At 34.3% G+C, this 10962-nt stretch overlaps 1 protein-coding gene across 9 annotated transcripts in view; it reads left to right on the top strand.

Annotated features, from left to right (window-relative positions):
* Positions 1 to 7730, top strand: part of PAPOLA (poly(A) polymerase alpha) — a 53421-nt gene extending 45691 nt beyond the window's left edge. For 5 of the 9 annotated variants that reach the window (XM_032482592.1, XM_032482584.1, XM_032482586.1 and 2 more), the window contains 3 exons: positions 1528 to 1590; positions 3400 to 3474; positions 5541 to 7730. In XM_032482592.1, the coding sequence (XP_032338483.1) occupies positions 1528 to 1590; positions 3400 to 3474; positions 5541 to 5636 (234 nt within the window). In that variant the 3' untranslated portion in view covers positions 5637 to 7730. The remainder of the gene's footprint in view (positions 1 to 1527; positions 1591 to 3399; positions 3475 to 5540) is intronic. The other 4 variants (XM_032482588.1, XM_032482589.1, XM_032482590.1 and 1 more) reach the window with 2 other exon arrangements.
* Positions 7731 to 10962: the final 3232 nt, after the last annotated feature.

Below are 10962 nucleotides of genomic sequence, written 5' to 3' on the forward strand. Positions count from 1 at the left end.
CATTTATAAAGCCAGGATTCAAACCCAGGCCTAGATCTCATGGTGCTTAAGTTGAAGGAGATTGTTACAAATATCCTGATTTTGTAGGACTCCTACTGCGTCTTTTACTTTCACTGACTATTTGGTATTAGAAATGTTAGTAAATCAGAAAGAAAAACTGGTCGTACTACTAACATGTATGTAGATAGGACAGTTTTAGGTATTGCCAGGTAGTTTAGTTTTGCTTGATTTTTATCATATAATATAGCTTCTCAAATGCATATATATGGTAGAAATGTAAAATAAAAATAAAGTTTTCTCTATCACCTGGATTATATGGCTAAATGATGCTATATGTATATGTATATATGTGTGTGTATTTCTTTAAGACATGGAAAATTTCAAACATATGCACAAAATTGTAATGAACAAGTTATGTTTGAATCACTTAGCTTTAACAGTTAGCAACTCAAGGCCAGTCTTGTTTCATCTAGAAACCTACTCCCTTCCCATTGTTAAGAAGCAAGTCCCAGGCATGTCATTTCAACCATAAATACCTCAAAAGCACACCTACAGTGTATTATCACCATGTATATTTGTGTGATGGGTGATAAATATATACATATATATATATTTACTGATATTAACAATAATTCCATAGTGTCACTTATCCAGTCAGTACTGAAATTTGCCCAGTGTGATTTAAGTTACTAGTTTTTAAGTTTGTATGTTTACAGAATACAAAGAAAGTCCTTATGGGAATTGGTTGACATTGGTTTAAACCTTTTCTACTTTATAAGTTAACCTGTGTTTTCTATGTCTTGTTTTAAAGCCACATGTAAAATTAAGTTTTAGTTCTGCTTAATAAATAGAACAGAGGAATTAGTGTCAGAATTGTTTTTCTTAAGAAAGTGATGTTTACTGCAGATCTCTGTAGGAATGGGAAAGTACAGCCATTTTTGGTTTCCCATTTCCCCTCTTTACCAAAAATGAGTTGTTTGTTTTGAATAGAATTATAATGAATTAAAAAAAAAAATAAGACCCGAGGAGAGCATTTTTCAGATCTCCTATTCTTCAGGATGTTAATAAGACTTACAAGCCAGGAGGATTCTCTGGTTAAGTTTGGGAAAGTTAGAGATTCTTTCTGTAACTTCTCAGAACCTTTTATGTGCTAATGTGTGTGTGACTGTCCCAGAAAGGGAGTGATAGTGTTCCAAGTCCCTAAATTACTTGATCACGGAACTCTTGTTTTTAAACTCTTTCTTACAAAAAATATTTTATGAACTTAGTGGTTTTGGGAATATACGTGGTGATGATCAACAACAGTTTTCCTCATATTCTTTTTAAAATTTTGGTGGAAACTGAAGCCAAGTTTGTTAACATGAAAACTTTTTTTTAAACAAGTGAACCAGTAATCTATTTTAAGGGCATACTTGGTCTTACAGGTTAATTATTTTATACTTTAACATTTTTTATAAATTAAAGCATTGATTGGCAAGTAATCTAAATTTTCATCTTCGAGAATAAAGCTTTTTTTTTTAAAAACAGGATGAAACAAGCGAAGATGCTAACTGTCTTGCTTTGAGTGGACATGATAAAACAGAAACAAAGGTATACTAATTTAGCCTTGGAATACGTACATGGTTAAGAGTACAGAAGATATGATAGAAGTGTCTTTAGAATATTGTGCTGTATACAGTTCTATAGGTTTTAGGTTGTTTTCAGTATTGTTTTTAAAGAAGTGTTTGTCCCCCTTTAATGTTAATTTAAAATGCTGAAATTGAATTCCTCAAGTGTATGAGGTCCTTCTAGATGTGGGCTTATCTGGTGGGCACTAAATGGAATAGAGTGATGAGTGAGATGTTCTGTATATAAGTAGAGAAGATAAGGGGTAGAGTGATTAATTACATTATCAAAGTAATTGAGGAGGATGGGGGTGGTGAGAGGCAAGAGGAGTAAGATGTTATTTCTGACTGCAGAAATAATGAAAGGCTTCATAAAAAGAAGACATAGTATTTGAGGCAGTCCTTACAGAGTACATAGGATTTTTGGTAGTAAAAGATGAGCACGTCATCTCACTGTTGGGGTGAGCATGTGGTCTGTTTAGAGAACCAGTTTTTTGGCAGACAGTTCTGGCTGGAACCTGGGGTGCAAGGGGCTTGAAACAAGGTAAATGAGATGGGAAAGACTGGTTTAGCCAAAGTACTAGACTATGAACATCATTTTTCCCCCAGAATTGAAATGTACCAAAGGCTTATAACTTTTTTCTCCTTATTGTAGGAAAAAAATGGAAATCTTTCTCCTTCCCCCAAATTATCTAGACTTCCATGATTCATATTTTAGCAAGTATTCCTTTGGTGTCTTACAGATTTTGTGTGTGCATACATACCAGTGCCTTTTGCTTTCAAATCTTTATTCACTCTGTAAACCAAGAAATTATTAATAGCTACAAAGAATGCTACCTTAAAACTGTTACCATATTTTTTTCAACCAGTTCCCTATTGTTAGCAATTGTTTCTGTTAAAAAAGGAACTCGCCCTTGCCTACTGTAGTATTGACTACAGCTAAATACCTGCCATCCACTTATGTTTATTGTCTTAGGATAAATGAATGAAAGAGGAATTATTGAGACAAAGAGATGCTTCTAAAACTTGACATGTATTATTGCTAGGTCATGCTTCAGAGAGACTGCACTTCTTACCCCTTAGACACTGTTCACTGTTTTCAGTTTCATAGGAGAAATTTCGTATTTCATTGTTTTATTGTTGTATATGTTGTTTTATAGAAATGCAAATGTTTGTGTATTTCTTTTCACTTTGTATATATGTATTTTTGTGTGTGCACTGCTTCAAAAAAGTTCAGAGCAGTGGAATGACATGGTGCGTCTTGTATTTTCTGGGTTTTGAGGAGAGAAAGAGAAACCAAAAGGAAGGAAGAACGTTTTAGAGACATTTTCTACGTTTAATTAAAGGCATAGGAGCAGTTTTTGTGCTTCTGGGTAATTTTATTTAATAATATTGAGTAGGTTTTATTTGTTCTACATGGCTAAGAGCTTGGGTTTATATTCTGTTAATTATTGTCTGGGCAACATTTCATAATATGCATGTGCATGTCTTTAATTACTGTTTACTTAAAATGTCCAAGTTGGTTGGAAAGTCGAGATATTTTATGACCATGCCTTATAATATTTAAGTAGGCAAACAGAAATTTATATGTATCTGAGATGGTGAAATAACCTACAACAAGGGTTTTTTTGTGGATAATTAATCCTTTGATGGTAGATGATTTTGTAATGTAGTCACATCTTTCTCTTGATCCCTCCTGTCTTCCAATTTGTCTTTTTTATTAGTCACCGAACCCAGTTATGTTCCTTTATCCTTTTTTAAGCCTCTTTCCTCCCCCATCCTCTTTGTCTCACAGGAACAACTTGATACAGAGACAAGTACAACTCAATCAGAAACCATTCAGACAGCGGCTTCTCTGTTGGCCTCTCAGGTACTAAGTGCAAAAAGCAAGGCGAGTTTTATAAATGTTGTTAAGATTAGTGTTATGATTAATGAATTAAAGTGAGCATATACTGAAATTTATTAAAATTATCTTTGTGAAAGTAATTGTTAGTGTACAGATGTATTTTTTGTACTTAAAGGTAGAGTACTGGATATGGTGGAACTGTTCTTTTGTGCTTTGGAGATGCGAACTCATTCCCTTATATCTTTTTTGATATTGCAGATCATTTAAATCCTCACTGCATAATATGCAGTGTTCACTTAGTGGTTTTATTTATAGGTCAGAGACTGAAAAATTAGAACCGAAAACCATCTTCTTGAGGTGGTTTTTTTTTTTTGGTGAGATTTATCCTTTTATTTTTAAAATATGTTTCTGCCTCACTTTTCACTCCTGATTGTCAGTTATTAATTTAGTGTAATCCATAGCTCTTTAAAGTTATTTTTTCATTGTCCTGGAAAGTCTACTTGTGACAGTCCGTCGCATACACTAGGCATCTGGACTCTATTCATTGATTTGTGAACCTTCATTTTGTCTGTGAAATAATTGTTTTCTTCTTGAATCCTTTCAAGTTAAATATACTCCAAAGTCTAGGTCAAACTCTGACACAAAGGAAGTATTTTCTTTAAGTAGACATTAAACTGATTAACCCCTACAAGATAACTGAGATAACAGCTGTTACAAGGCAACTGGTACAGTGATATTTTGCTGCTTTGTGTTTCCGTTATTTGAATGTGATAATTTTACAGTGTGTTTTTGCTGGCTGTTAACCTTCATAGTCCCTTATGATATAAATATGATTACTTTCTGAGGTGTCTTTGTTTTCATAACCTTTATCTAATAAAAGTTTTATGGAGAGGAGTAACTACAACAACATTAGGAAGTGTTGTGCTTAATACTGATACATGAACAAACTTGTTTATCAGAATTAAACTGTCCTGTGATTGTGATTACACGACATGTCTTTTGGTTTGCCGCATCAATCTCGGGAACTATTTTCATAGTCTTGTTCAGTTCATTCCTATAGTGATTAGTACCCATGGGTGTTTGCCTTTTAGATATTTTTGTAAGGAATTAGAACTTTCTAATGGAAAGATCCCTAGAGCCACTGAGAGAAAAATCACCCAATTATGTAAAAAGAATGATTATGTTGATTTTTTAAGAACACATTCCTTATTTGGTGGTTTATAAGGGGCATATTTATTTCTGGGGAGTTGATTATAATATTGTGTCTATGTAACAAATTGTTATTGTTTTGAGATAAACTTGAAATATTTACAGATGAAATGATAGATCTCTGGGATTTGCTTCAGAATAATCTGAGTAAAGGTGGGAGGACGGTAGATTGGCTTTGATTCAGCAGTTGATGAAGCTGGGTAATGAGTACATGGGGATTCATTACATAATGCTCTTCATACTTTTGTGTATGTTTGGAATTTTCCGTAATAAAACACTTAAAAATTTCATCTCTCTGTTTTTGAATGTTAAAGAAGTCTTTGTAATTTAATCATTTTTACATTATAAAACCTCCCTAAACTTTGAATAATCAAATTACTACTCAGTTGTGTCGATTTAATTTTTAATTTACAGGGTCAGAAAATAATTGTTTACCATTAACTGTTACTGCTGCTCCTGTATATAAGGTGGACTTTACGTATTCTCCCACAAGGGGGTGCTCTAGTGCCGGTTAATATTTCAGCTGTTAGTGTTACTACAAGTAAATATAGCTTAACGTGAACTTAGTCATTAATCAGTATATGATAGGTGATTGAGGGGTTTGTTTACTAAAGCTATATTTGAAATGACTTAGTTTTTGTATGTCGCTAAAATATTCCTACTTATTTGAAAATTTCTACAGGTATTAGAACAATTTCATAGTAATAGTCATGTTTATTTGCACTCCATTTTTGACAACACTTTTAGTCTTTTTTCATTAAACTTTTAACACGTATGATAAGGTGCTGTCTATTTCTTAGGAAGTAAAGCAGTGGAAAGTAAATCTCATTGTTAAGTTACAGTACTTTGAACAATGTTGTGTTTTTTGCTTTTGTTCTCAGAAAACATCCAGTACAGACCTTTCTGATATCCCTGCTCTCCCTGCAAATCCTATTCCTGTTATCAAGAATTCAATAAAACTGAGATTGAATCGGTAAAAACAACCTCAGGGGTCCATAAACAATATCTGCCAACTCAACCTGTTGTCTTCAAATGCTAAAAACGGAGAATGGAGGGTACAAGACTAGACATGACTGAAAACGGATTTAGGTTTTTTCTGTGACCTCCCTTACTGGGCTAATCAGCACTTGATCGGAAGTCCAGGTTAGTATGTGAAGCCAAGAGTACTATTATTATTGTGTTAGCAACAGTTGCATTACCTATTTCAAAAAATTACTGCCTTTAAAAAAAAAAACAAAAAACAAAACCTCAAGCTATATTTGTATCCATAATTGACATCTGGACTGGGTTTATGTTTGATGCATTGTTTGGAAAATTTGCAATACAAACTGGCATAAGAATTCCTTATTCTGATGATGCACTTTTATGTATTTTTTTTATTAGAAAGTAGAACTAATTTTAGATTTTCAGCTTGATGGATTTTCTTTTTTTCCTGAAGAATTTCCTTTACCATTAGTCTTCAAATTGGATGCCGTTGTGCGGCGGTGTGCTGTTACACTTCCGAGAAAGGATGAGAGTACACCTAGCTCATAGCTCAGTCCCTGTGAGGTAGCTGTAACCCTTAAAAATGAAATGTCAACTCTAGGGTATATATTTGACATTGAAAGAATAATTAGGAATACTTTGTTTTGATGGGGTCATGATTAAGAAATGATATATTGGTTTTATTTATAGAATTGTTTAGAGTGCATACAAATCAGCGATCAGCCAGCGAATATTTTTCTTTGAGCTTATTAAAGCTCCATATTCTTTTGCCTTCAATCTGTTGTCTTTGAAATAAACAAAGCTTTTTGCTCCCTCCCCCTTATTTTTCTTTTCCCCTTTTTGCTTGTATGCATAAGGTAGGACTTACTTCACAAGAAACAAAATGCCAGTATTTTCGTAAGCCATGGTGTGAAACCAGTGACCCTGTGGCCACATGGCACAGAACACTAAATTTTGGTCCCATGGCTGAAACTGTAGGGTGACTAAAATAATGCCTGTGAAACATGATATCTATCTTGGATGGCCATTTGATCTCTAAATATGAGGAATTTTGTACACTCCACAGAACTCCTGTCTATAGTAAAGTTGATTTTCAATTTTAAACATGTGGGTGAAAAGGCATTTTGTCCAAGAATTTTAAACTAATTTTTATTTTTAAATGATTGACCAAAATTTGTCAGTAAATTTTACATGTAGTAACATTTTAAAATCATTTCTAGCAAGCACTTGACATCTAGTTAGCTCTCTACTCCTTTTTCGTTTTGTTTTATCTGTCAATAGACTAAGAACTCCTTTCTTTAAAGAAAATAATTCCTCATAATTAAGCAGCAGAGCATTCATCTTTACCAAATACGAGGGATGCCAGATGTTGATATACTTAGTTATTCTTTCTTAATCTGGACAAAGCAGACCTAACAGATTTTCCTGATGAGCATGTTTTATGAATCCTCCATTGTGCTCCCTTCTGTCACACGTGCATTTTTCATGTTAAACTGCAGTTACTTAAAGTCTTCTCCTATTCTTCTAAATTAATTTTCCAAAGTTGGAGTGTAGTCTTTTCCCCTTAGGCCATGCATTAATTGAAGCTTTCTTTTCACCATACTTTAGAATGTCTAGTTCACACTGTTTCTGCTTCCCACACCTTTGCTCCGCACAGTCACCTTGCCCTCCTCCCGCCACCTAAGAAGAAAAGATGGTCAGACTAACAGGTGAAGTGTACAAGGTGTCTGTGTGTTTTGTGTAGCTTCAGAGTTAGATTGAAATTGCCAGGCACAGATTTAGTCTTGTCATTTTGTTTACACATCGGGGAAAAAGAATTCAGTTTATTAAACGTTTCATGTAACTGCACCCAAGTTTTGCCAAGCTGGAAACTTGGACCTTTCCTGTGTAGTGACTTTTTAATTCTAGTTTTCATAACCTGGAGGTCAGACTGTTGCTTTCGCATGATGTACGTAGTGTCTCATGACTGGAGTTTGCTTTGTTTTATAGTATCTGTACTCCTTGTATTTTTCAAGAGCTATTTTGTAAACAGATGATGTATTTCTCCATTGAAAACACAATAAAAAAAAAAACAGCACAATCCCACAGTTGGCTGGTTTCTTTGACTGACTATTTATTGTTTTTCAGTGATAATATTTCTACTTGTAAGTTGTAGTAAGCTCTAAGTGAAGATTTGCAAAAGGATTTATTTTGTTTACATTTAGAAAAGATCTGTTTCTGGTGAATTTATGCCATTAGCAGCAATTGATATTTCACATAATCAGGTATTTGTTTTTTTATATAATTTGATCACTAGGGAGTTAAATGTGAATATAGTACCCAATAATTAACTTTGCAGCTCTCCACCATCCACTGTATTCTGTGTATACAGACACTGTATCTTTTTTTTGCATTTATTCCAGGCGTGTAGAGTGTACCGCTCATGTGCTTCCTTTTCGAAGCTCAAGGTTTTTAAAGCAGTTGTTGCTTTACCTCTGATGTCAGCAGGTGGCACTGTTGATTTTCAGTGAATTTAGGATCCTGTGTTTCTCATTCTACTAAACTCATATGAGATTATGCTTAAACCCTCAAATGGTCAACATGGCACTCTTAACTCGGGTTAGGAATGACTTGCTTTGTATGTGATGGCCAACTTTTGAGTATGGTCATCTTAAATGCTTTGAGTGGTAGGGGGGCCTCCTTATAGAAAAGCCAATATTTCAAGGAACATGCAGTTGTGTGTATGAAATTCCAAATACTAAAACCTTTATATAAAAATACATGACTGCAATGTGGAATGACTTTCTATTAAAATAAAATTTAACTTTTGGGACTATTCAGTACACGGGAAGATACTGTGAAAATTACCCTTGATTCCATTGTTAACACCTATGAATCGACCTTGCCGTACTTCCTCTACCTTGATGCTTAAAACGGGGGACTGAGTAGCACGACTTCCTGTCACCCATATGGCCTTTCAGCATCTCATGCCTCTTGCTGAATGAGTAAAATGATAATTAAAAGTGTGCGTTTTGTGGCTCTGAGTATATTCTGGAATAAAGTTTGTATTTTTCTAATTAACACCTATGCTTTTTTCTCCATACAGAAAAATGTTTTAGAGCTCTGCGTAGTATTAATTCTGCCTGCACTCAAGGTGGCAATAAATGATCAGCAGCTCCAAGTAGTAATTGATATACAAAAGGATAAATCATTAATACACACAAACTTGTAGACCAAGCTCTGGAAATATTAACTGTTAGTGCACCTCAGTGTATTTAAACAAAAAGAAATTGTTTACATAAAAAGGCGTTGAACAATCCTTTGGATATACTTTTGCCTATTTTAATTCTAATAAAAGAATAGTACAAGGAAAATTAGTTGCCTTTTAGCCTGAATTGTATGTTTTGTTTGTTTTACTTTTTTTTTTTTTTTTTTTTAGTTCTCCACTTTATTCCTTTTCGGTTAGCTTTTCTTCAAACCAAAATCACGAACGGATGCTGTCTCAACCCAGACCTGAACTTGGTACATGAAGTACTAAGCATGTTCTGTAGTATACATGACCTTCAGTCATGTAGAGACAAGTGGTCATTTAATTCTGTGTAATATGTTTCTCATTTGTAGAATCAATTTATTCTCCTTTTTTTGTACTTACCAGTTTAAGAATTCTTGTGACATTTTACTGGCACCAAGAAAGATGGCATCAATATTTCTGAGCCATGTATTTCAGAAGTGGCTGTATGTACGTCATTCTAGAAGTGATTTCATATACTTGAGAAGTCTTTTCAACTTCTGCTTTTCTTCCTCGGAGACATGCTTTTGTCATAATGTTCTGGGAACATCATCGCAGCTGATCAAACCATACACGTATTTGTTGAAAGGGATGGAATTTTAAGTACACTTTCATTTTCCTCATCCCCTCCCAATTCACAGGCCTTTCCTATGAAGGGTAGTATTAAAGCTGTGCTTAAGCTCACATTTCAGGAAGCTCACATTTGTGTGGAAGGTTGTGATTGTAGTTGTACTTTTTTCTCCAGTCACCTTTCTCACCTTTTCAGATAGCTAAAGATCATACCTACAGAGGGGCACAGTATTGTTTATAGAGTTTGTAGAGTTTAACCACCAACTATTTAAAATGTTAACATTGAAAATATTACTACTTTAATAATAATGTAAAAAAGTGCAGTCACTTTTTTTTTTTTTTCCTGTTTTGGGTATCTTTAAATTCTACTAGTAGGTGAAGTGAGGAATAGAGCAGTCTGTGTGTGGGTGCTCCAATCAAAGCTTTGTATTTTTTGCTGTGATATTTCTAAGGTGCAGGATGATGCTTTTAGTAAAAAATAATTTCCTCCTTGTCACCCAGCTTAGAGTTTTTGTTTACATGTGATGTTCTTGTTTTTTAGTGGAGAGAATGGATTTATGCTAAACCCTCCACAGTCCATCTTGGTGGGTCCCAGAATTGACCAAGGAGAGCCTAAGGGTGTCTTGGTTTTGTTTCACATTGGAATAAGCAGTGACGTCTAGAAACTCCGGAGCTGAGTCTCCCTGGGCTTCAACTTGACACTCTTTGGTCTTAGCAGCAGGGTTCCTCTTCCACCTGAGCACAGACATCACCGCCCTAAGACAGTTTACCTGAGTCACACTACAACACAGTGCATTATGTAGAACAGTGTACATTCAGTTAGTATCAGAGTCTTAAAGACATAAAAAACTTGTTTTACGTATAGATACAGAGTATTTTTCAAACAACTGCATCAATAGATTGAAATATGAAATAGATTAAAGGGAAACCCACTAAAGATAAATCCTGACCTGTGGTGGGTTTAAGTCTTGTGCTGAGTGTAATGTAACAGACATTTATAATGATAAAGTATCACCTAGTCTTTTAAGAACATGCATCTCTATGTTTGGAACTATCCAGACAGTGTACTCAGTTTTCACTTAATTTGGATGTTTTAAATTTCCTATTGTGTGATTATGGCCCAATTTTTAAAAAATATATGTCTCTTACAAATAATTTGTAAGTCTTTAGAAGTATTTTGTTTAATTTGTAAGGTGCCGTTTTTGATCCAGCAGATTTCAATCTGAAAAATATATTTTGAATAATACAGAATTTTTAATTTTATAGGTTTCTTTCAGCTCATTGCAGACATTTATGACAGTCTTCTGATCATGTTACATAATCCTTTAAAATATTTTCAGAGAGTATGATAAATTTTATGGAAATGCAGAAAAACAAAGTTATCTCCGGGGAGTGTAGTGATTTTGTGCCACTGCTGTGCCCTCTTCAGTCCCCATACACATATGTGAGTATTTGGGTTCTATTCAGATCTCAGGCATAAG

Source organism: Camelus ferus, chromosome 6 (assembly GCF_009834535.1).
Source record: "Camelus ferus isolate YT-003-E chromosome 6, BCGSAC_Cfer_1.0, whole genome shotgun sequence".
NCBI classification, from domain to species: domain Eukaryota; kingdom Metazoa; phylum Chordata; class Mammalia; order Artiodactyla; family Camelidae; genus Camelus; species Camelus ferus.